At 31.5% G+C, this 27,812-nt stretch overlaps 1 protein-coding gene across 2 annotated transcripts in view; it reads left to right on the top strand.

Annotated features, from left to right (window-relative positions):
* Positions 1-26,597, top strand: part of Mtpbeta (mitochondrial trifunctional protein beta subunit) — a 50,902-nt gene extending 24,305 nt beyond the window's left edge. Inside the window, exons 7-15 of one of the 2 annotated variants that reach the window (XM_035366670.2) lie at positions 8,525-8,712; positions 8,817-8,997; positions 10,968-11,092; positions 12,921-13,000; positions 14,082-14,129; positions 14,213-14,300; positions 14,475-14,549; positions 19,829-19,993; positions 26,256-26,597. In XM_035366670.2, the coding sequence (XP_035222561.1) occupies positions 8,525-8,712; positions 8,817-8,997; positions 10,968-11,092; positions 12,921-13,000; positions 14,082-14,129; positions 14,213-14,300; positions 14,475-14,549; positions 19,829-19,993; positions 26,256-26,291 (986 nt within the window). In that variant the 3' untranslated portion in view covers positions 26,292-26,597. Of the gene's footprint in view, positions 1-8,524; positions 8,713-8,816; positions 8,998-10,967; positions 11,093-12,920; positions 13,001-14,081; positions 14,130-14,212; positions 14,301-14,474; positions 14,550-19,826; positions 19,994-26,255 lie in introns of those variants that run through there. The other variant, XM_035366671.2, reaches the window with a different exon arrangement.
* Positions 26,598-27,812: the final 1,215 nt, after the last annotated feature.

Below are 27,812 nucleotides of genomic sequence, written 5' to 3'. Positions count from 1 at the left end.
CAAATAGATCATATGCAAGTGCCGTTAAAGCAACACGTACCGTTGCCACTCAAACTTTGATAAATGCACAGACTCCACCAAATAAAACCCATGAGCCTGCCAGCCAGAAAAAGGAAACTCTGACTCATGTTGTACAAAAAAAAGAAATAGCAATCCAGAGCAAACCCAAAAATGGGCCTTTAGAAATAGTAACCAAAAATACAAGCAATAGTAATAGTTCATTTGAAGATATGTTATCTGAATCTTTAGATTCAGATAGTATGGAAGTAGAAGAGGGGTTAGATGTTCCCGAGCATCTACTTCCACGAAAAACAAAAAAGCAGCTCAGAAAAAACAAACATAAATCATAATGGCCACCCTGATCCATCTCATGGAACATGTCATGAATGTTCCATCTCATGGAACTGTCGCGGATTCCTCCGAAATTTTCTCGACATCAAAAGTGTAGTCAATGCTCATTACCCTGTGTGCTTGGCGATACAGGAAACAAACTTGAAACCGGAACAAGAAGCAAAACTTCGGAGGTTTTTGTTTGTCAGTAAAGACAATCTTGCATGTGAACGTGCTAGTGGAGATGTAAGTCTCCTCACCTTACTTGACTATCCATCAGCTACACTTCCTTTGACAACATCCCTCCAAGTTGTCGCTATACGGGTAAATTTTCATATTGTGGTTTCAGTCATTTCTCTTTACTTGCCTCCAAATGAGCACGTTGATCAACAGCATTTAAGTGATCTCGTACAGCAGCTGCCTGAGCCCTTTATCTTCATAGGGGATTTTAACAGCCATAGTCTGCTCTGGGGAAGTAAAGATACAAATTCCCGAGGAAGACAAATTGAGCGAATGATTGAAGATCATAGCCTTTGTCTCCTAAATAACAGGCAGGATACTTACTTCCATGAGCCTTTAAGGATATTCCACGCTATCGACCTTGCCATCTATTCACCATCTCTGTTGCCGTTTTGCACTTTTAGTGTGGGAAATTATCTTTACAACAGCGATCACTATCCTATTTTAGTACCTCTTGCACAAAGAGGAGCAAACCCCATGTCCCTCGGTTCGTACTCGATAGGGCAGACTGGGAACTCTTCTCTTCCACTGAAGAGCTCACAGAGAACATGGTAGAAGATGTGCATATTGATGATGCTGTTAAAGCTGTTACTAATACTATTATTGAGGCAGCTATGCTTTCCATTCTTAGAACATCAGGGAAAATACTGGAATATACGAAACCATGGTGGAATCATGACTGTCATAAAGCACGGAAAAAACAGAAAAAAGCATGGGGAATTTTTCGTAAATACCCTACTCTGCGAAACCTCATAGCATTTAAAAAAGCCAAAGCAAATGCATGAAAAGTAAGAAAGCAGAGCCAGAAGGATTCCTGGATTTCATATGTGTCATCCATAAGATCCTCTACGCCTAGTAAACGGGTTTGGGAAAGAGTTAAAAAAGCATGCGGAATATATAAAGACCACTCACTTTCCTTTCTTTAAAAAGATGGTCGAGTGATTAGCTCCATAGAAGAAATTGCAAATACTATTGGTGAGACATCTGCTGCCGTTTCTTCCAGCAGAAATTACTCACCTGCATTTCTTTCTATCAAGCAGCGCTCTGAGAGAAATCCCATCACTTTCAACTCTTCCGACTTTGAGCCTTATAATAGAGATTTTACTGTGCTAGAGTTAAAGGAGAGCTTTTTTACAGACTCATAGGTCTTGTCCGGGTCTGAATGAAATGCTGAAGCATTTGTCCTATAAGTCACTGACTGCCCTTCTCACTCTTTACAATAGGGTAGGAAAGAGTGTACTTTTCCCAGTGCATGGAGGAGAGCTGTTGTGATTTCATTTGTTAAGCCAGGGAAAGAACCGAGGAATCCCTCGAACTATCGGCCAGTTGCCCTTACCAGTTGTGTATGCAAACTGTTTGAAAAGATGGTAAACAGCCGCCTAGTCTACTTCTTGGAAAAGAATAATATTATATCGTTTTGTCAAAGTGGTTTTCGAAAGAGGAGAACAACCGTAGATGACATGCTCTTCCTAGAGACATCCATTCGAAAAGCTTTTGTAAAAAGAAGTCACCTTGTCTCAATATTCTTTGACATTAAGAAAACTTATGATAAGGCATGGAGATACGGTATACTTCGGGATCTTCATGAGAGTGGCTTGCGCGGCAACCTACCAATTTTCATTCAGAATTTCTTGAACACTAGGACTTTTCAAGTAAGGATTGGCTCTGTTTTGTCGGATATTTTTGAAGAGGAAGAGGGTGTGCCTCAAGGCTGTGTGCTTAATGTAACCCCTTTCATTTTTAAAATAAACTGTATTAAAAGAACTTCCTCCTACCATCTTGGGATCTCTCTATGTTGATGATCTACAGATTAGCTGTCGAGGGGCAGACATGAGATACGTAGAGAGGCAATTGCAGATGGCTCTGAATAAGATCCAAAAAGGGTCAGACAAACAGGGAATTACATTTTCGAAACAGAAAACTGTGTGCACGCACTTTTGTAGGAAGCGAGGTCTCCATCCTGAGCCTGAGTAATATTTGAATGGTAAAATTATTCCAGTTGCGCCTGAAGTAAAATTTTAAGGAGTGATGTTCGACCGAAAATTGACTTTTCGTTCTCATGTTTTAAACCTGAAAAAGAAGTGTTTAAAAACACTAAATATTTTAAAAGTGTTGACGAACACCTCCTGGGCTACAGAGCGTTGCTCTATGCTTCGCATTTACAGAGCGCTTGTTTGCTCTAGACTGGACTATGGCTCAGTTGTTTACGGATCCGCTCAGTCATCAGTATTGTTAAAACTAGATCCTATTCACCATCAAGCCCTGCGGATTTGTTCAGGACTTCTGTCCAGAGCCTGTATGCTGACTCTAATGAACCATCACTTTATCTGAGGTGTGAGCAATTGTCCCTTTTGCAATATTTGAATATTCTATCGCAACCTGAACATCCTAATAAGCTTTGCTTACTTTATAATGTGTGTAACACTTTATTTGAAACACGTCCATCTTGTGTTCCTACCTTTCCTTTAAGATTTCACCCTGTGGTTGAGGAACTTTCTCTCTCTGATATGGGCCCCCAAGCAGTGCAGAATTTTAAAATCCCACCTTGGGAAAATGCACAGCTTCTTGATGTTTTCAAGCATCACGTGAAGGGAAGCACTAACGAGATCATTTACAGACAACTCTTCACTGAGCACAGGCACAAATATAGCAGTTATTATCCGATATATACAGATGGATCCAAGTCAAATGATCATGTTGGGATGGCATTTGTATTTCAAGATGCTTTCTCGGTCCTAACATCTGAACTAACTGCAATATCGGTCTTTTGTACATCTCAAAGTTCTGCCACAAAAAGTTCATAGTTTATACAGACTCGTATAGTGCTCTTAAATCGTTGAAAGCTTTTCCCAACACTCAGAATCCTGTGGTAGTGGATGTTCTCAAAATTCATATAAACTTAACAATTCGAGGATATGAAATCCTGTACTGTTGGGTTCCCGGGAATAAAGGGAAACGAGCTTGCAGATATCGCGGCAAAATCTGCTGTTGAACTGTCCATCCGCCTTATCCCTTTTAGAGACATCTGCTGTGTCATCAAGGGGAAGATAAAAAAAAAATTACAGCAAATTTGGGAGGTTCAGCTTCACAACAAGTTGAGAAATGTAAAGCCTAGAATTGAGCATTGGGATTTTCTTGGAAATCGTAAGGAGGAAGTTCTTTTGACTCACCTCAGAATTGGTCACACTAGAGTGACACATAGCTATCTTCTGAAAGCTGAAAATGAGCCTATTTGTTTAAATTGTAATGTTTGTGTATCTGTTCGTCATATTTTAATAGAGTGTCCATATTTTAATAGTCTTCGTCAGATTTCAGCTGTGATATTTCGTCAGATTTTATAGCTGTGACTTACCTCTCAACCGTTTAATCAAAAGAGAGGTCAATTGTAATTTATTTTATTATTTAAAAGAGACTCGCTTTTATCACCTAATGTAATTTGTTTTGAAAATTGTGTCTTGGATTTTAATGTGTGCTTTTACCTTGTTTTTACATGACTTCATCCTCTGGATTTGGTACATTTGTCCACTTGTTTTTATTTATTGCATTTTAATTTCATCAATTGTAATCATCCCATCCTGTGTTTGGCGCGTTTTAATCACCTTTGGTTTTGCGCCAATAACCTCTCACTCACTCACTCACCTGATTCAATTCTGTTCAGCATTTTCTAAACATATTTTCACTAACGACAGAGAAAGCTTTAATAATACCCTGGTCTAAAGGCTGAAATGTTACAAGCTGTATTTGCAGGAAGAGACACTTGTGTTTTTCAGAAAGAAATCAGAGGGAATGTGTGCTGCAAAATTATCTAATTAGTAAGGCAGGCTATTTTATCATTTTTCAGTTTGCTGTCCCATTTCTAAAGAAAATCAGTTAAAATACTGTTTGTCATCCCTGAGTCTTGTTATTATGGTAAGTCAGAAGTAAATTCTTGATTCCTTTCAAACTTTGAGGTTTCCTGCTTATCTTAAAAATGAGTACTGCCTTAATTGTTGTGTCTATAATGCACATTAATAACACATTGACTTGTTTTTGGTCTGGTCTGGTAGAAATGTAGTGGGACACACAATGTTTACTATAATGTAGGTACAGTCCTACTATACTTCGATCTAGAGAAAGCCCAAAAGATCACGGGGTTCACAGAGCTGTTGTGGCTCAAAACATTTATTTCACCTCACATCAACAGTCCTGAGACTCCTGTGAACCTCGGGACTCCCAACCAAGACTCTAGACATTTATAAAAAATAACCAAGACTCTGGACGAAAATATATACAAATGTGCATAACATTCAACAGATGGTGCCATCACACTTGCATGCTTTGGATATATATCCAGTTTTTACTTGTACAATTTGGTCTTGGTGGCAGCAATACATATATATATTAGGTATAATACAATTGATACAATCAAATACAATACAGTCCCTACTAGTTATCCCGTTATAGTTGGTATAGTCCTGAGATTTCAAATCAATCAGTGTAGTACTTAAATAAACAGTACAATTCAGTGCCTTACCAATTCAATATCTAATGTATAATTCAGTTTAGTATAGTAATTCAATATATATATATATATAGAAAAATAACAGCACTGTCCATATATTTAACAGATCAATGACAAATAGTTCATTGATCCCAATAATTCTCAATAGTTTATATTTGTGATAGTTCATAAAAATTCAAAGTAATGCATTGGCATACAGTTCACAAATAGTTCACTGCCATATAGTTCATACATAATTTATATTCACAATATAAATTATAGTTCACAATAGTACATCCATAGGATATTGGTAAATAATTTTCAAAAAAGTTTATTTGCAAAATTATTGGTGCCATAATCAAGAAGAACAATTAAAATAGTTCACTGACTTTTAGTTCTTATAAATTAGTATTTATAATAGTTCCTAATAGTTAATAATAAATAACTCCATAACTAGGTTAACAGTTCCCAATTGTACTAATTGGTATAGTTTACGTCTATTCGGCAGAATTATCAAATCCATTAGGCTCTAGGAATGGCTCCAGATTAATAGTCAGCACTTGCAATAGTTCATTGTCATTATATTATTAGTATCATAATCAGCAAATTAATAGACAATGACATGATCATGTATAATTTTCAAAGTTAGTATATAGTTTATAACAGTACACTGACACTTTGATTGGTATCATAAACATTAGATATAATTATAATAGTACTGATAGATATAATAATAGAACACCAACAGCCATGATTATAATAGTTCGTAATAGTATCTTGATGTGTAGTTTATTATATGATTCCATTCTTTTATTTAAGATGTTGTCATTTCACATCATAAGTTTATGTCGAGTTCTTTAAGTTAGTTAAGTTCACATTTTGTTTAATGTAAATGTTTTCACTTGATAGCATAAAGTACAATACCTAATAAGTTATCACAATAGGTTTATATGGTAACTTATAGTTTAGCTATAGTTCATCCAATGGATTTCATCAGTTTATTTTGCAGCATAAATATCATTATTGTAGTAATCTTCCTAATATTTTTCTGTCATCTTTCTTGTGAAGCACTTGTCCTTAGTGGATATACATACATTTAGATAGTATTGTCGACAATATAATTATATTGTTTTGGTGGACCAAGGTGAAGAAGTGATTTTAACTTGTTGGTTGTAAGGATGAATTTAATCTAAGATGTCATATTTGGTTCTTGTAATTATTTTAGTCACTTCCTTTTGATATATTGGACAGTTTGATGCGTAAGCAGGGTGATGCATATTAAGGTCCATATTATTAGCGTCATTATTTCAGTTTATGCATGATGGACTTTCTGCTTGGCATTCTCTTATATTGTGATTGCCACCACAGAATGCACAATAAATTCTGTGCTTGCAGTTTCTAACTAAATGGGTTAAAGTCTTGACATATGAAGCATCGACATGAACCAAAAAAATTCTGCGATTTTGTAACTTCTCCAGGCGTGGTTGATAATATTTTGCTTCATTAGTATTTTGAAGGCTAGAGGAGAGCATTCAATTACCCATTTTATTCTTTTTTTTTTTTTTTTTTTTTTTTTTTTTTTTTTTTTTGTCATTTATTTTAAAAGAGGGTTTGAATTTGTTCTCTTCCAAATTAGTTGCTTGTTGAATTACTTCAGTGACATCTTCTGGACCAATATTATTAGGTAAATTGTTTATTGTACATTTAGGATTTCTTTTGAAAGGATTAGGATATTTTGGATTTTCTTTCTTTTGATTTAGAATTTCTTTTCTTTTTCATTTAGGATTTAGGATTGATTTGTTTCTTCAGTTTCTTGAACCAGCTGGTATTTCACATGTAAGTAATAACATGTGTTCTGGTAATGTTCTGTTACACAGCAAGTTTTGTCTGCAGAATAAGTTTCGTGTGACTTGTATTCATTTAGCAGCCCAGGTAAAACATCTTTTATGCATTTAACAGCTAGCTAGATGATGATCTGCTTCTTCCTTCTCAACATGTCATTTCGAGTGAACTGTGTTATTCCTCTCTTTTAACTTGTGAGCCATATGTCAGCTGATACAAATTTCTCATCTGGCATTTTAGTGAATTCCATACCTTTTATGGTGAAAAGATCTCTAAAAAAATTTGTTTTAATTTCATAACTTGACACCATTCTAGAAGAGCAGTTTTAACACCTCTCCATTTCCCGCTTTGTTTGCACTTCCTTGAGACATTTGCATTTTTCATTAGTTCTTCATCAATTACAATTCTTTAAGTAAATTGCACAATGCTTTTTGGAAATTCATAATTTAAATGCAGTTTTTAATTTGGCTTTTATTTTAACCAAGATCTTTTAACAAGTTATCTTTTTTTAATTAATTTTTTTAGACTTAAATGTTTTTGTTTGGGCATTTTCAACTTAATTAAGCACTAACAAATTAAAACAAATTAATTGCAAATTAAGCACTAACAAATTAAAACAGTGTATCTCCAATGATTTATTAAATTTCAAAGCTCATGTTTCTAGCCAGCAGAAATGTTGCACTTTGTCTGTAAGTTGATCTGCCGTTCATGATTTCAGGCATGACCAAAACTTTCTTTGCATTTTCATTAGCGTATAATTATCACTCTTTCAATATAAAGACTGTTAATGTAAAAATTGTTCATGAAATGCTGTGTAGCATTTCATTAACTTTTTTTAGAACTCATTTGAATATATGTGTATCCCAAAGGTAAGATTTTGAGTGGGGAAACTTTAAAAGATGGGATGCCGAATTTCCACTTCCATCTATCAGTTGGTTTTCTAGACGGAATGCTCATTTATTACAATGCTTGGAAAGAACTCTTTATGTTAGCCTTAAGATATGGAAATTCTATCCCTCTGAGCATGGGCAAAAAGTTCTAAAATCTATGTTTCACAAGTACTGGAACTGTGTGCAGAAAAATTTTGGTTAAATCCATTTTACGGAAGCACTACTTGCCTGAATAATAAATAAGCTACTCCATAATAAGTTAAATAGATGATGTACAAACAACTTTGTTAGATACAAGTAAAAAGGATATTTGTACTCCACCAGAACAGTCTTTTGCTAATCTGAGTTTTATAAGCAGCAGATGTATATTTAATAAATAGCTGTTTTTCTATTTACCTGTAGATACTTGTTTTGGTTCTTGAAATTTGAACGAAATAAGTAGCTGATTTTATTCACCAGTGAGTTTTAAAAAGCAGTAGGCTCTGTGTGAACTCTCAGAGAAAGCAGGCCATGGTGTGTTTCGTTATTTAAATGCTAATTTGCATAAGGTATCTTGGAGCTCTAAGAGTTAATTTTGTCACTGAATTTTTATTAACATGAATATAGCTTTTTGACAATTTTGAAATATATGGAAACTCAGAATTCTCATTCCTATATCATAGAAATAATTTCCTTCTAAAAACATTATTTATTCTAAAATTAATTTTAAATCACTAATTACTTTTCTTGCATTTTTATATAGCTTATGGGCAGCTGGCCTCTGGTCAAATTGATGTTGCTGTGGCTGGAGGAGTTGAGTTTCTTTCCGATGTCCCTATTCGGTTCAATCGTTCAATGCGCAAACTTATGTTATCTGCAAACAAAGCAAAAACTCCAGGGCAAAAATTAGGACTTCTTTTAAAGTTAAGGCCTGGACATTTAGTCCCAGAGGTATATTGTACAATATGCTAATTTTGAAGTTTTCTGCATTTATATTTTGTTGTAATTCATATAAAAGTGTTAAATAACTGAGTATTTTATAAAATCATTTTTAGGCTCCTGGTGTAGCTGAATTCTCCACTGGTGAAACAATGGGGCATTCTGGAGACCGATTAGCTGCAGCTTTCAATGTTTCTCGTGAAGAGCAAGATCAATATGCTCTGAGATCTCATACATTAGCTAACAAAGCTGCGCAGCAAGGATTTTTAACTGATATTGAACCGATAACAGTGCCTGGTAATGTGTATATGATTTTACATTTTAAAATTTTTAAGTTGTTTTGCCTGTCCAATTGAAATAAATACTATATAAAAATTTTATGAAAAGTTTTACGTTATGTATATATGATATAAAATTGCTTGAGAATTATTTGGACTATAATTATATCAATTGAGGAAATACAGGAAAAAATATATTTAACTTGGGAATAATTAGCTAATGATTCTATCGCAGTATTTTATGGCTGTATAAGAAATTAAAGAAAGGAAAATTTGTGGCATGGAAGAAAGAATGGAAAATGTTGTAGTTGTGAGGGTATTTGGGAAGTTAACAAATGCGTAACTATTGCAGACAGATATCAAGTGCATATTTACTTTAATGATTATGTACTTTAATGAAATTCTGGTGTATAGTTTGGCCGTGGCAAATGCAGCTGTGGTTGATATTCTGCCCAGTGGACTTTTGTGCCTTTGTTTCATATTCGCAGAAATAAACGTGAAGTTTAGCAATGATTTGCAACCCTAAAAGCCAAACACATTGACTTTTTTTTAAATAATATCAGTTTTACATGAGTAGTGTATATTCATATAATGATGTAAATTCATTGCTTACTTTTAAAAATGAGATTACTAAAAGTAATAGAACTGTATTTTTAACAAAAGTAGTCTCTTTGTGTTTTTTTTTTTTTTTTTTTTTTTTACAGCGGGGGGTCAGGTTTACTGCTCATTTGTGTGGGATCTCCTTTGATCGTAGATGACTAAATTTCCCTCTTTCTGAAAGGGGGTGGGGTCTCCATATCTAAATATGTATAATAATGCATATAGATTTTAACACATAAATCCAAAAGAAGTGTAATGATTATTTATTATATAATTAATTATTAAGAAGTGTCTTTTTTTTTTTTTTTTTTTTTTTTTTTTTCTTTTCTTTGTAATGTGTATTAATGTACATACATTTTAGCTTAAAAATGGTGCTGTGCTGAAAAAAATCACTACTACTACTGCTGCTTTAGCTTAAAGCTAAAAAAGGCTTTAAGCTAAAGTATATATGTATAAATTACAGTAATTATTACATTAGAAGTTATTGCAATGATAATTAAATAATGAAAATAATACAATAAATTATAATAATTAAAATAACAGTTTTTGTATAATAATAGTTATTTATACACAATGCAATCAGACATTTAATTACAAATTATGATCAGCATATTATCTTACATTACTGAAAAGTAATCATCTGATCTCTTTGACTCGGTGCTTTGAATGCAGCTGAAATAAACAGGGGGAAGAAAAGAATAAAAAAAAATCCCTACTTCACGATTTATTTTCATCCACCCTATTTGCCAATAGGTCGGTCCCAATGGCATATGCATGTTTGTGCTTGTGTATTTTCTATTAAGATACTTAAAAATGAATATTTTTAAAAATTCAAAATTTAAATATTGTGATGCTATTCATTTGAGACGGAAAATGATGCAGATACTTTAGTTATAAAAGGTACTTTAAAATTTCAACTTTAGTTATTTTAAACAAATTCATATTGTTAATGGAAACATTTTCAGTACTTTTAGCATTGTAAATTGATTTGTTTTTTTGTCAGATTTTCTGAAGTGAGAACTTGTATGTTTTGAAATTTTTGCATACCATGTGTTTGTTTATGTGTAGGAAATAATAGAAAATACAAAAACAGGTGTATACAGATGCTATATAAAATGCAACGTTCTAAAGCAAACTTAGGGAGAGAGAAATAAAAGGATTTGAATTAATGACATAGGTTATGAATTTTTTATCATCCAATTAATACTTTTGGTTCTGTAGTATTGTGCTGATCCCTAACTTTATTATGTTAGTAAGAATGAAAAAATGAATTTCCATGTTATAAATTTGAGTTTTTTTATTATGTTGGTCGTGTACTTAATATTTTAAAGGTGAAACGTTAGTAGTGTTATTTGCAAATGTTAGATTTTTTCCCCCTTTATTTTTCAGGAAAAGACACTCCAATTAAAAATGATAATGGCATCAGAGTTTCATCTCTTGAACAAATGGCCAAACTGAAGCCCGCATTCATTCGTCCTCATGGCACAGTCACTGCAGCAAATGCTTCATTTTTGGTTTGCATTTTATTCAATTCATTTTTAATCTAATATGATGAATTCTGAAATTTGAAAATCTCATGCGTAGTTAATTGTTTACACTTCAAGTTGCATCTTTAAAATAGCATATTTGAAAATTTGAGAGTCATGGTAACACCAGTGTGGAATTTGAAATATGGGTTAGAAGTACATTTTACAGAAAAAATTAATTCTATAGAAATGTGCAGATGAGTTTATTTCAATGTGAAGTCTTTATTTGATATAAAAACTATAGTTTTTATTTTGCATTAATATTTAATAACAGCTAACAGTAGTTTGCAAATAGGCCTTTAAAATTTTATCAGCTGCTTACAATAATTCACTAAGCATTGCAGTGGAGGCTTTAATAAACTGCTAAAAATCAAATGGTACCGTCTAGGATTTTGACCTGACATAGAAGTTCATCATCTTTTGTTTTTCACATTTCTGAAATAATATTAAAGTACTGTAAAAATTGCAAAGAGCATACAGGGTAATTCTTAAGTAAAATAAAAGCAGAAGTTATGGATTATATAGCTTAATTGGCTAAAATTGCTAATCTCTTATGATAATGATTAAGCCTATGATAGAAATGATGATTCTGTTTTAAATGTAATGCTTATGAAGAAATTTGTGAATTCAGTGTAATTTGAACCAAAAAATGGGAGGACGTTTGTCATAATTTTGTTCCATTGTTACCTTGGTAATCATCACTGTTATCACCGTCTTCAAAATCCGATACTTCACAATCAAAACCATCTAAGAAATCAAAGTTGCCTTCTGAATCACTTCCTGATTCTTGAAGATTTAAATCCTCTTATTAACTTGAGCCATTTATTTGACAAATATGAAACATGGAAAAACGATAAACACTAAAACTGGATCCTTTCAAAACATGTTGTAATGGAAAAAATATTCTAAATCTGCATAGTACTGTTATGTAATTACAAGTACTTAGCTGCCATCTGTGAAGCAGCTGTATAAATGAAATTGATACAAGCACTATAAAAATTGGAATTTCAAAAGCATAGCCCTTGTGAGATATGGGCGCGATAAAATTTATTCGAATTGGCTGCCCGTATGAAAGATGGGTACGACAACTAAGAGGTTCACCTCTTAGTCATTTTAAGTTGAATTTTTTAATATTATTCAATAACAAAGACTTGATTTTATGAGTTGGTAACAGTAGATGTTATTTTTATTCAAAAAGGGAAGTGAGAAATTTGAATTATGATTATATATATATATAATTTTAAAAAATTGTTTTGTAATTATATATATATATATATATATATATATGTTTGTAATCCTTTAAAATATTCGATGGTTAGCTGTTTGAGATATTAAGCAGTAATCTGAAGTTTTAAAATTGCAGTCCCCCTTCCCAAACTTTTATTCATATAATTATTGCAACACCAAGCAATATATGTTTCAGAAATCCAAGTTCTTACATTTATTTTCCTTTCAGTATGAGCGATCATCTTTTACTTTGTATCAATGCTGCTATATGTAATCAAAGGAACCAAATTTAGGATTATCCTGTATTTTTAGAAAATTGGTTGAGGGCAGTGTGTTCAAAATGTTTTTAATTCTGGAAATAATTCACAGTTCTGCTTACATAGTTTTGATTTACATGGAAGCACACTAAACTGAAATATAAACTGGGAAGAATGAATTTGGGAACTCTGCAAATATTGTCATTGTTTCAAGAAAATCTGCAAATGAAAAGAAATTATGTGAGGCACTGTTCTTAAGTAACAAATCGTATATAGCTCTAATATGAATTAATACAAAAATGATGATATATTTAATACATTTTATTTTGTAGACTGATGGTGCATCAGCTTGCCTTCTCATGACAGAAGAAAAGGCATTGTCTTTGGGGTTAAAACCAAAAGCATATTTAAGGTTTGCTTTTTATATGTCTCACATTTTTTCTTCCATGTTTTATGTGATTCTGCATGACTATTCACTTAACTAACTTACTTTACATGCAGATTTTTATGGTATTCATAAATCTTTCATAAAGACACCTTCTATTAATGTTGTGAACAAATTATTCATTAATAATATTGTGCTTACATGTTAAATGATACCTTAACACTATTCAGAAATTGCTCACACTGATTGTTAATCACTGAATAATTTGTCAACATTTTTATCACCTGTGTAAATAAAATACATATCCAATCTTACCATACCAATCACATGTTTCCACTTTTTTCTAAATGTTTTATAGACAACTTACTTGATTTCATGGTGTTATTTGTTGTATTTTGTTCCAGGTAATATATATTGTTTGCTAATTTTAATGATGTTTCTTGTTTAGTTAGTGATCTTTGGGATTTATCGAATGCTAAAACTAATGTTGTGTAGTTTTTCTAAAATTACATGATGCAAAATGTTTGAAAATGTGTTAATTCTTTTTAAATGAAATTTTATGTTACCAAAAAAAAGAAAGAAAAAGAAACATTATATGAAAATGCACACATTTATGTATGTTCACATACGTTGAGACAAATTGTAAAAATGTATGTTGAAGTCAACTTGAAGGAAAACATGTAATATGTATAACAGCTATGTGATTGATTTATTGCTGGTATAAGGAGCTAACAGCAGTTAAATTTTATAAAGAAGAAATAGAGTTGCTGGGCAGAACTATAAAAGATTGGAATAGTTATTTGTGATAAACATGTGAGCTTGATATAAAGTCAAAAAACACAAGAAACGCTGTGACTTATATGCAGTCTGAAAACTTATGACCAAAAAACATTAACCTCATAAAGAGTGCCAAATGACATGAGTTAGAATGTATGTACTCAGTTTGCTTTGGATATTAATAATAAAAAAATGTGAGATATTTTATATCGATTAGTAAAATATATCATTATAATAAAAATGTGAGATATTTTATATCAATTAGTTAAATATATCATTATAATTATTTTTATGCCTTTTTTGATGTAAAAGTTTTTTTTTTTTTTTTAAGGCATTATGTATATACATCTCAAGATCCTAAAGACCAATTATTATTAGGGTAAGTTTAGATTAGTATTAATTATTAAAGCAATGAAGAATCAAAATAAGATAATAATTATTCCAAATGTATTGTTATTCCAGTCCTACATATTCTACTGCTAAAATCTTGGACAAAACTGGGTTAACCCTGAATGATATTGATGTATTTGAATTTCATGAAGCTTTTGCTGTAAGATTAATTTCATATTTTTTCTCTTTAAATTTTTACGTATACTTTGTCTTTATACAATAAAACTGTGAAATCTAAACATTATAAGTTTGACTATAATACTCATGATAAGAGTTACCACTCTTGAACTTCTTAATAAATATGTGTTATCTTATTGAAGTTGTTCATTTGCAGGGACAAATATTAGCCAACTTCAAAGCAATGGATTCTGACTGGTTTGCTCAAAACTATATGAATCGTAAAAAAAAGGTAAAAAAGTAATATTTTGGGAATTACTTTCCCATATCTAATATTGTATGTGATCCATTATCAATGTTAAATCGCAGTTTTTAATTCTTGGCTTTCCTCCTCCCACTTTATGATCATATCAAACCTTAATGTTTATTCCTCATTTTTTACAGATGCATGGTACAAAATAGGAACTTCATTTTAATATGTCAAACAGTTATTTTCAGCAGTGGTTTCAAAGATAAATTTAGTTTGTTCAGTGTTGAGTAATTGTTTTTTCTGGAGTTTGCAATGGTATTGGATTGATATGCTTGTGTAGCTGAAAGTCAACTGATAAAAACATTGAGTGATTATACCTAGCAAAATATCAGTAGGTTGAAATTTGATGGAATGAGCTAAATTAAGAAAATATGGCATATCAGTGTTATATTTTCAAATTTTCACAGAACTAGTTTTGATAGTTTTACCGAACCACCATCTTCAGCTGCAGAAGCGCAAATGACGCTTTTTCAATTTTTCTGCTGCCAAAATTATTCAAAAAACATCTTCCATTGGAGAACTGGATTTTCTAGAGACATTTCACTTTTAAGAAAATCTTGTTCTAGTTAACAATCCTAATTCCAATCCATCTTTGCCTTCGGCCTTTAAAGAAATTATGTTTTAGTTCTGGTTTCATCAACAGATGGCGCACTAGCTCATTTTCTGTCCAGGCTTTCTTATCTTATCTGATCATTTTATCCTATTTCACTCATTTGCGCTTTTGCAGCTGAAGATGGTGGTTCGGTAAAACCATCGAAACTAGTTTGTTGTTCGACTTTTGAATTAGTATTTGTTCGGCGTGTTATTGTGTCTTAATTAATGGCATATCAGATTAAAAAAAGGGGGCGATGTTTCAGATCTTGATTCATAATTGAAGGAGCTAACAGATCTAGAATTATAGCAAATGAGTCATGACATTTTAGTACAATGTTCTTTTTTCCCATTTTCATGTTATAAATCATATAATTTCTTTTGACAAATGATTTAAAGATGAATTGGGTTCTTTGAAAATGTGTATGTTATGGTTTGCTGATCAATTGCAGTATCTTGTGAATGCATGCAAAATTAATTTAGTATTTTAAGCATCCATATTCACTTAGGAAGATGCTCTCAGTTGATAAGACTTCAAATTTTCTTACTGTATATGTAAACCAACAGCAGTCAATTAATACCTGTATTCAGAGTAGTAGCAACCAACATTGAAGTTTAAAATATTCACAAACCAAAAAAAAAGTGCTGATTATGGTCGTTTATTATCACAAAATTGCTTATCCATAAAAGCCATCCTTATATTGTTCAGTATGCTGCTGTTTTGCTGAATTGGTTGCTTCATAAATGTTTTAAACAACTTAAGACTTTCATGGTAATGCAAGATCCAATGTTTATCATACTTTTAAAGAACATTTGACCAAGCAAAAGTCTTCATTATGGTTAATATTTGTAGCCTATTTAGTGTTAATATCTTTTACCATTAGATTCTGAGTGATTTTACTAAACTGAAGACTGACTGTATAGTATACATTACAATAATTGCTCTAAACTTGAAAAGCTATAAAAGGAATTAAATAAATAAAATGAAGTTCTTGGTATGAGTCACACATCAGAGTAGCAGTAATGTTATTAACCAGGAAGGTTTTCTGTATCTTTAATGTAGTCTGACTTAAATACCTTTTATAGTTTTGACAGAAATTAGTTTTAAAAGTGATCATGTTTGCTTCAACTACCCTATGAGTAATTATGTGCATTATGTTGTAATGTAATTTAATTATGTAAAGTATGAAAGTTTTCTTATGTTCCCATATGTTTTATTTGTTTGCAATAACTAAATAAAAAAATTCATATCATTATAATATATTATACTTTTAATTTTTATTCAGATATTAAAATACTTGAAAACTTTTTGATGGGAAATTATTTTATATGAAATATTATTTGATGTGCCTTTCATCTTATTGCATAACATAAGATCTTCAGAAATGGTTAAAATGTCTTTAAGATATTTTCAATTGTAAGAAACTTGACCCTTTTATAATTATCATAGAACAATGCCTTGTTTGCAGGGAAAATAATGTTTTAGTTTTAATCCCCCAAAAGCTGAATCATTTAGCTTAAAATAACACGCTGAATAATGATTATTGGAGAAGTCAAACAACGTAAAGAATCAGCGCAATATCGGCAAATTTTCCAGGACTAGTTTCGATGGTTTAGCTATAGAACCATCTTCTTAGGCTGCCTAAGTGCAAATGAACGAGGTAAGGTATAGTGATAAGATGAGATAAGAATGCCTTATCCATCTGATAAGATATTACAGCAAAACAGCAAAATCAGACAATGTGTAACTTGACATAATTAAGTGTTTGTCACATGGCAATGATCTGTTTCCAATAATAGAAACTCATCTTCTTTGCCTATATACTGTTTGCTTTAGATGCTTTAATTCCATTTGCCTTGAAAAATGGCTTATATTAGTTTATGTAATGTTATTTGAAATATGCCATTGTATATAATGACATCTATAACAGGGTTTCTGAACTGGAGGGAATGTGTCAGCCTTTTATTGCCTGTTAAGTATTCCGTTTTATTTCATCCATATAAAAACTGCTTTTATTCAAGTTTTGGTACTTGAATAAATTGCTATACTGTATATATTTGCTATACTTGTTTAATTTATAGAGTTTGATTTTCTTTAGTAGTAGAAACTAGTTTCAAACTCCTAACAGACTTAAAGCGAATTAACGCTTTTTCGGAAGTTAACAACAGTCTTGAGAATGTTGAAATAAGCTTTTTATGAAATCAGAACTTTAACATAAATGTACTTCTCGTGCCAACAGGATTGACCTTCACTTGTGGCGATGTAACATAAAAGAAAAGTCAAATTAAAATTAAAACTTAACTAGTAGTCAAAGATTACAATAACAATTAAATGTTACCAGCAGTAATGCAAAGCTGAAAAACTGCAATCTTTTCAAAGCTGGCGAAACCTAGTAAGGTGGCCTTGAGAGGAAGAAACATGCTCTGTCTTGCAATCCAAAACCCTTAACTTAAATACCCTCTAATTCACATTTCTGGTGAGGAAAAGGAAAGTTATGTTAAAGGTCTAAATCATAACAGCAAGTCAATTAATAATAACCCTACAAACTGATAAAACACATTAGAAATAATTTAAATCTAAATAAATGTATGTTTTTTTTTTTTTTTTTTTTTTTTTTTTTTTTTTTTTTTTTAAGGAAAGGCATGAGGGAGAGGGAATAATCACCTGGCAATGGTAAAAGGGGTGCATGGTAGAAAAAAAGTACTACTGATCCATAGCGAATGCAAGTATGTGGACACTCTTAAGCAGTCAAATTAGTCTGCAAGTTTCATACACATGGCATAACTTTTCCATGAATGTTTTAAACAGGAAAGGATATTAAATAACTAATACTCTGTGTTTTTTAAATTGTCATTAAATTCTAGTAGATTTTCTTCTTTAATGCATTGTTTATTATCTTGTAACCCATTTTTAAATTAAGAATCATTTAGCATCAGTATTATTTGCCAATATGACTTTGAATAGTTCCATGTGATCGTGTTCATATGTCAGAAGACTAGCAAACTACTTTCAACATGAAACTCTTCTGCATTCATTTTATGTAAATAAAATTTATTTAATGATTTATTCTCATTCACTAATTTTAGGAATGCAACTAAAAATAAATCAATCGTAGTTATTGTATGTGTTTAAGGACTTAAATTTATCAAGATCAAAAGTACTTTAACTACACTTTGTAGCTTAAAGACAAGATTTTTAATTTTCAAATACAAATGCTTAATTTTTTCCCTACAATTAGTAAACTGAACTTTTTTAGCAATTCCAACTAAGGTTTTATGGTTTAAGATTTAATATAAGAATGCTCTGCAATGTATATTTTTTTCCTAATTCTGATTGGTGATGTCATTGGTTTCCTATTGTGGTAATATAATGTGTTGCCTTGTGTATACTTTTCAGAGGAGTGTGAATAATTAGAAAGTACCTAAAAATAATATATTGTTCTAATAGTTAATTTAATTAGCATAAATATTAAGATTCTTTAAATATAAAAAATAAGAAAAACATCTAAAATTCATGAACTTAAATGATAATTGCAGAAAAATTTAATGTTCGTGAAATTTCAAAAAATTCTCCAACATTTACAAAATTCTTCATGAAAATTCATATTGTGATTAAATTACTACCATTGCATTTAATAAATGTATAAAAATTAATAGCTGTAAAAAGAAGGGAAAATGTGTGCCTAATATTTTACATGTCATAATAGAAGAGAAGTATTATTTAGCTATTTTTGGTTGTGTATTAGTGATATGTGATATTCTTGTTCCAAAATTGCCGTATTCATTTTTGCTATGATTTACAGAGCCTCACATTTTCATTTATCTTTTTGGCATTTTTTGTATTAACTGGGCTTATTTATGGTCAAATATGTTGAAATGAGCAGTCTGTGTTTTAGATCTAAAATGTAATTTATTTAGCTATTTTTGGTTGTGTATTAGTGATATGTGATATTCTTGTTCCAAAATTGCCGTATTCATTTTTGCTATGATTTACAGAGCCTCACATTTTCATTTATCTTTTTGGCATTTTTTGTATTAACTGGGCTTATTTATGGTCAAATATGTTGAAATGGAGCAGTCTGTGTTTTAGATCTAAAATGTAATTATTATTTAAATATAAGGAAATAAAATGAAAGAAAAAAATGGAGTAAATCAAGATGTTTTTACTTTAAACAAATATGATAAGAATCTTTTCTTAAATTATTGCTAAAAAAAATTCTGTTTTAAAACTAAAAGTGATTAAGTCTATTTTAAGAAAGCAAGTAGTGTCATTATAAAATTGTCTGTTTGATATGCATCAAAATAATAAACACCTATAAAAGGAAAGTGGAATTATCATTAGTGTTTTGGCCAAAACTCTATAACATATCGGAAATGACAGCCTTTAAAATTAACAAAAGATTTTGGTAATTAAAAAAAAAAAAACATGTTCTTATCCTGTTATGATTTTTGTGGGTACAAATTTTCAGACTCTAAATGCGTAAAAATGTCATTTTAATAATAAGAATAAAAATCCCTAATGAAATTTTTTCTTTATGAATGCACTTTTTCAAAAAGTAATGAAAAAATAAAATTAGTCATCAAAAAAGTGTTTATCAAAACATAATTTAAAATTAACAATAATATTTACACATTATTTTAATAATCTAAAATTTTAATATTCTGCTTAGGTTGGTGTACCATCCATTGAAAAATTCAATACTTGGGGTGGCTCTTTATCAATTGGTCATCCTTTCGGTGCTACTGGAGTTAGACTTGTGACAACAGCAGCAAATCGTTTAATAAAAGAAGGTGGTCAGTATGCACTTGTAGCTGCTTGTGCTGCAGGAGGATTAGTAAGTTATTTTGAAATCAAAGCATAATATAAAAAATTTGCATTTGATAATTTAGAAACCTGTTTTGTGCAACATCTGTAAATAAGTTAGGTTGATGTCATTGTAATGTATGCCATCCTTTGCTTAAAAAAGACAGTTTTAAAATTTAAGATTATGGAACTTAAAGCAAAAAATTTATGAATTGTGATCATTATTGATATCTCTGCTTCTCTCTCTTTTTAAGCCAATTTATTTTAACAAATCCTCTAACATATGAAGTTATTTTGATGAAACTTTTCACACATAAAAAAAAAAATTGGATTAATATGTTATTCAAATTTCAGTGCATCTTGCTTTTTTCTTCCATTTAGTTTTATCATGATTGTTATCCATAACATCATCAGTTAAATTTAAATGTGTGCATTTTTACTTCGTTGTAAAGGAAGTATTGTAATCGTGAAAAATTTTGGGTTTCAGCTTTCAACAGAAATATCATTTGAGGGGGGCATGGCATCTGTACCCTTCCCTCTTATCTGGTTTTTATTTTCGCAATTGTTGGTCGTAGGGATATACTTCCAGTTACAGAAGTGTTTTAAATGACAAAAATATTTATGTTTTAGCAATTTCAAATTATTGTTAAAAATCAATTTTGCACAAATAGCAAAATTGTTTAGTGCAGTCTCCTGGTTGCTGTATTTATATTTGGGTGGTTGCTGTATTTATATTTGGGAAAGTTTTATACTTATCATAAAGAAATCAAAATGCAAGAAGTTTGACTCTCATGTGACAAAAATTGACCGGGATATTTAATTTCAAAATTTGCAGTTTTTATGTCATTTTCAGCTTGCCTTGAGGGAACAGTTGATTAAGTTAGACTACTTCAAAGAAATATGTTTAAATGAAATGCAGCGAAAAATGTGTATAATTTAATAGGCATGCAAAAAAATCTTGTGGTTTTGTCATCAGATTTTTTTAAATTTTAGTTTGAATTTAATGTTCATTATATGCTGACCATATTAAATTGTTATCAGCTGCTGTTTGAAGAAAAGCCATTTTTAATCAAATTCTGGTAATTCTATACTTTTTTATCTAGTAATATTATTGAATGTAAAAATATCTTGTATTTTAACACTATGAAATCTTTTTATTGATATTAAGTTATCTTTAGTCATTTATTTGTGTCATTTTTTCGACTATTTTTACTTCCTTGCACAAAGTAAAAAGGAAGTATTTTAATCAAAAAAATTTCGAGTATCATATTTCAACGAAAATATCCATTTTGACCTATATCGAATGCAATTTAACAATGTTTTTGCTTGATATCTGTATGTAAGGGCAGAATAAAGAACTCTTTTCCTCCCAAAAAATTATAAAACTGATTTAAAATGAATTCTGGAGAGAATTTTTTGTGGCGTCTGCGTACGTCCATATGTACGTATCTCACAAGTAACTCAAAAGTGAGTAGCCTCAGGATGTCGAAATTTTATATATATGGGACTGCTATAACATGTAGAATGCACATCCTATTTTGGTTGCAGTCAGCCGCGCCAAAATATATATATATATATATATATGTACACTGCTCGACATTGAAAATGCAACACCGAAAAGGACTGGTCAGAAAGTGATGAAATTTGGAAAAAAGACAGAGACAGCAAGCAGCAATAAGTGATCTTTATTTCAAAATGATAGTCAGAATACAGAGCGAGAACAGCATCGGCTCAGTAGGATGTAGGACCACCGTGAATAGCGATGCACGAAGAAACATGTCTAGGCATAGAGTCAATAAGAGTGTGGATGATGTCCTGAGGGATGACTCTCCATTCCCTTTCAACCACTTGCCACAGTTCGTCTTCTGAATGAGGCAGAATCTGCAAACGGCGTCCAATCACATCTCGCACATGTTCGATTGGTGACAGGTCAGGAGAGTACGATGGCCAGGGAAGCATCTGTATACCTTGCAGGCCATGTTGGCAGATGCGAGCACTGGGTGGGTGGGCGTTATCCTGCTGAAAAATTGCATTAGACAGCCCCTGTAGGTAGTGGATTGCCACCGGCTGCAGTACATTATTCAAATATCGTTGGGACGTCATAGTGCCCTGAATACGAACTAGAGGTGACCTGGAATCGTAGGCAATAGTGCCCCAAACCATTATGCCACGTTGTTGCCCGGTGGGGTGTCCACAGTTACTGCCGGATTAGATCTGTCTCCACGTCGATGCCACACACGTATGCGGCGACTGTCGCTGGATAAACAGAAGCGTTACTCGTCTGAGAACACGATGTTTCGCCATCCACATCGCTCCAGTCCGGCACCATTCTTAACATTGGCGTCTATGCTGTGAGGTCAATGGCAGTCTTCTTAACGGACAGCGTGAGTGCAGGCCACGTTCAACCAATCGACGGGAAATGGTTCTGGCCGACACGGGAACATCCAGGGTATCTTGCACCTGTTGCAGAATCATGGTACAAGTGACTTGTGGGACCGCCACAGCTTGTCGACGGATGCGTCGATCCATGCGTGCTGACGTCACTCTGGCTGCACCTGCACCCCTCCTTCTTCCCACATTTCCTTGTTCCAACCATGTTCGCCATAGCCGATTCACCGTGCTCACATCCATGTGGGTATCAGCTGCGATTTGACGTAAGGACCAACCTGCCCTTCTCAGTCCGATCACCATACTCCTCGTAAAATCGTCTGTCTGCTGGAAGTGCCTTCGTTGATGGCGGCCTGGCATTCTCTCCTATTACACATATCCTCCGGGACAAAAATCAACTTTCTTTGATAATTCGTCTGGCAGAAATAACGACACGAATATTGCCCATTCTGCACTTTCTTCCTTTATATCTTAATTCATGTGTGTCGGAGAGCTGCGCATTTCACATCATTCGCATAACTCGGTGACGTGCATCAAAATTTGCATAAATTCCTGACCACTCCTTCTTGGTGTTGCATTTTCAATGTTGAGCAGTGTATATATATCCACTCTTTTACTCGACTCGGTGATCTGTTTCTTTATTCTTATATGTTTGTAAATTGTGCATTTTTTGCTTTAAAAATGATTGAATTATTTTGTTCTTATGCCTTTAGTAAATCGGCATGCAATATTTGTAGAATTATCAAATTTAAAAGTTGTTTAAGTGCGGCTGTGCCTAATTATTTTTACCATAGCGGCCACATTTGTTGACATTTGAAACTTCGCAGAAAACTGGATTTGTTGCCAACCTAGAGAAACTAAGTTTTGCAACAACAAAGATAACACCTTCTTTTAGTATAGTGAATTAAATCATGCTTAATCCATTCTGGAATTTATTTGAGAAAATAGTATTTAAGATTTACTTCGTAATTTTTAATATATATATTTTGAGGGTTTTTTTTTTTTTTTTTTTTTTTTTTTTTTGTATTTTTGCCTTGTCACAAAGTGAGAACTGAATTAACTGAATTATAAATACTGATTCATCTGTGAAAAACTGTTTTTTGTTTGTTTAATTTCTTTTATACATTGTTTTAGATTTATTATATTGTTTGAATAGAACATGTGGCAACGATTAGATAATTCTTCAGATGATATAAATTTTGTGCATTATGAGTTATAAAATGAATGAGAGATGTAAAGCTGTTAAGTTAACCTAACACCAGAGTGACACTCTGGTGTTAGGTTAAATCAGCAAAATATATATAGTGAATTTTAAAGTTTAGCAAATATAGTGGATTTTAAAGAGTGCATTTATTCTATTGTGGTTTATGTGCTATCGGCGAAGTAGATTTAATTCAATCCAATAAGTTAAAATGAAATGCAAGAAAAAATGTGTATAATTATAATATTCTGTACAAGGAAGTCATTTGGTGTACACATTAGATTTTTTATTTATTGCGAAGGACTCAAAATCGGACAGGATCCCCACACACAAGTTTAAATCCTGTAGACTGGTTAGTTTTGTAATTCTGAGTAATGTCTGAATGATTTTATGTGATTTTTCTCTTTCACATTGTTCTTTGTCCCTTTTGGCATTTAAGGTAATGCTAACTTATTATGATGAAAGACATTTATTAAGACTTCAAAATCTAGATTGAGTTTTTGTTATAAGTCACATTAGGAAAAATAAAATTGCTTGGTTTGCTATGGAGCAGTAAAATTTTTAAACTTGTGTCATTACTTAAAAGTAAGAATATCAAAAATGTAAACAGTTTTTCATTTTTCAAGGATGTGTTAAAACTGTGTTATGTGTTCTAAGTGCATTTTAGTGCAAAAGCAAATACTGTTTATTGAATCTGGGTGCTTCACTAATTCTAACCTAATTAATTTTATTAAAATGTCTTCTTTTTTAACTGTAATCCTTCCATACCAGTGTTACTTAATATCCAGCCTTCCACCCTTTTTCCCCCTACTTCAGTTAAGATGACTACAGTTTCTTATTATTTATGTATTATTATTATTATTATTTAATTTTAAATTAGCTAAATTTTCTCTAAGGTTTCCTTTTTGAAACAAAATTTGTTTCACATGGCCATGCTTGATTGGTAAATATTATGTTCTGTTTCTTACTTTTGATTCGAAATATTTTAAATTTCTGAATGGTTATCAAAATATTTGATGATGTTTTATATAAACATTTTCAGCTGTAATTAGTGGCACCTCAGTAATTTAACTTTTTTTTTTTTTTTTTTTTCCAGTAGTGTGTTCAAAGATTCTAACATGCTTTGATGTAATATGTTGTACTGTATATTCAGAGCGTAAATTTAGCAGGATCCCTGACTCCTACACTTCTTAGTTTTTGAGAATTATAATTTCATGAAAATATAATTCTATCTGGACCCCCAAATAAGATGAGGTCCGATATTTTATTATTTATTATTTTTTGTTTTTCTGTTCACTTTTTATGCTTTCTGTAGGGCTTCAGAACTGCAGAAGTACTTAATTTTTACTTGATTTTATAAATCAAACTCCTGCACATAGCGCACTTGCCCTTGTCTCATTGGCATCGAAATTTAAATTATTTGCATATCTCTTACCAGACTACATTCCTGCTGAATTTGGTGATTGTGTCTCGATTTCTTCTGGGTACATTTTGTGACAGAGTGTATATGTGTTTTCAGCTAAATGTGTTGTTGACTAAATGTCTTATTTGCAAAATATCTATGTGAGCTAAATGCCCTGTCAGCTAGATGTCCATGTTGGCTAAGTGTCCTGTCATCTATATGTCTATGTCAACTAAATGTCAGTTAGCTGTCCTTTCAGCTAAGTGTCCATGTTGCCTAAATGTCTAGGTAGCTAAGTGGTTGTCAGATAAGTGTGCACGACCAAATATATATAGTATTTCCTGTAAAGGACAATTCTGTCAGTCCTGTTCCTTTGAATTAGGCAAATATTTATTTCTTAATAAAGGACAAGACATCTGGTCCGATAAGTGTCCCTTATTGAAAGGTGTATATGGTTTTGTAGAGTTTCCAATAATATTAAAAGAGAAAATTATTGTTCTTTGGTATAAATAAATTAGAACTGTAATATAGAAATCATAGCTTAATTTTTGTCTCTGTCTAAAAAAAAAAAATCTGAAAGGTTTCAGATTTTAAATTACGTCCAAAGGGGCGGGTTTTTTTTTTTTTTTTTTTTACATTTTGTCTGTTACCTTTATTTATTAAATCTATCGTTCTTCGCACTTAAACCATAAAATTCGATTCAAGAGCAATATCGCAAAATAATTTTAAAGTGAGCATATCGTTAGAATTTCTGATACACAGTCTCATGTGCTGGAGATAAAAATGTTTTTTTCTGTACAATGTTGCCATTGCTCGCTTTGAAATCCTTGAGTTTGGTTATTCAAAAATTCGTTAAAGTTTTACAAAATATGAAATCGATAATAAAACAAATTTCAAATTTAGGCTTCCAGATGCCCATATTCGCAATAGGATTACATCATTCAAAATAGGATTACATGATGGCTCTAGGTACTCTTGTTTTATCACAATGTGAGAAATATACATACATTTATGCAGATTTTTCATTGTTTAATATCTTCAAATATAATACAGGATTCTAACATTTGATGGCAACAGTTTGAAAAGTGAAACGGACATTTATAGTGAACCATTGCAAAACGAAAACAATAGTCCTTCAGGGATAAAGCCCCTTTGGACTAAAAAAGAGAGAGAGAAAGAGGTTTATGTGAAACAAGCATGTTCGAAGTGATTTTTTGCAGATTCATGGTTTTTATTGTGATACCAACAATACTATTGCTAGTATGCTACTGATATTATATTGTTTTTGTCTTCTTTTTTCAGGGTCATGGAATGATAGTGGAACGTTACCCTAAGTAATTGAAATGCCCTGAATCTGTAAATATATATGTATAAATGTTATAAAAAATCAAAAAGCTTTTACAGGAAAGCTTCTCAGTTGTGTAATCTAAGGAAATTATGAGTTACGAAACAAATGATATTTTATATCAGTTATGTTTGTTTGATTTTTGATACAATAAAGCATAAAAATATGTAGTAAAAATTTTCCACTACATGAAAACTGTAATTTTGTACAAACATGACAAATGTATTACAATCATCATTTCATGCTGAAAAAATGTGCCTTTGTGTATTTAATATATAATAAAATGATTTTTATATTCATTGTGTGATGTTTTAATGTGAAAACAAAGAATTTTGTTAGTGTACACAAAATGCTGCCAATTCAGCCTTTGATTTCAGAAATTTTGAGGCATAGTTATACTTCATATGTAAAATCATTAATTTGAATACAGTTACATCCAACATAATAAAATGCAATTCATTCATCAAATGTGATCTAATTTTACTAAAGAGGAGAGTAAATTTTCAGGTACTTTAAACATTTGAAAATATAACATATGAAATTGAAATTTGACATTGTTTTTACTTAGCATGTTATTTTATAAATTTATAATAGGTGGCCTTAGTTACTACAGTTTTCCTAAATGTAACAGATGAATATAATAACAGATGAATAACAGATATAATAAAATAACAGATGAATATAAAAATCAATTTCTATGCTAAAAACTTTAACATTTGTGCAATCTGCTGCAAAGTTCTTAACTAGTGGATGATATTTTATACTAAATTTCACTCTGATAGAGATTAGTGACTGTGTTTTGTACCAGTCACCCCCAACCAGGGCTGTGGAGTCGATGGGGAAAATGATCGACTCCAACTCCCTCGTATAAAACATTATATGCATGGGTTACAGCTTATTTTTTTAATATAAAAGAAGTAATAGATGCTACAGACAAAAAAATTGGTGGCATAGCAAATTATTTATATTAATAAGCATTTATTATGAAATGGAAAATCTGGCATTAGTTATTTTTAAGAAACAGTATAGCTTCGGCAAGATTTTCTTTGTTGGAGGGCCATAGATCCGATTTGATAAACTTCAAAGATGAGAAGAGTCTTTCCATACAAGTTCTTTTGTTCTCTATCTTGAGTAGGAGGAAGAGCTACTGTTAAGGGTACTTCTTTTAACTTTTCAGGATAGATTTTTTATAAGTTCTAAAAGAGGTGTCTTGAAAGCGCAATCATATTTCTCTATTTCTTTAAAGACTCTAGAAATCTTGTTTGTATTTTTTCATTTTTATATCTAAAGGCTCTTGTTTTTTATTTTCATTCACTTTGCCTTAGCCTTTTCAATATTATCCAAAAATATTTCTCAAAATCTAATTCATCAATGGAAAAGGATGATAGGGACTCAATTGCAATGTCTGCAGTTTGACTGTCCTAAATCGAATTCTTCAGTTGCTCTGAGAATAATTTCATTCTTAATCAAAGTTCATAGATGACTTTCTTTTTCTTTTTAATTTGTTTGTCATC

This window comes from Stegodyphus dumicola, chromosome 7, assembly GCF_044657685.1.
Source record: "Stegodyphus dumicola isolate Sdum_Otavi_A_Nest chromosome 7, ASM4465768v1".
Classification (NCBI taxonomy): Eukaryota; Metazoa; Arthropoda; class Arachnida; order Araneae; family Eresidae; genus Stegodyphus; species Stegodyphus dumicola.
The sequence above is the reverse complement of the archived record's forward strand: the minus strand, read 5'-3'. Positions and strand labels throughout refer to the sequence as shown.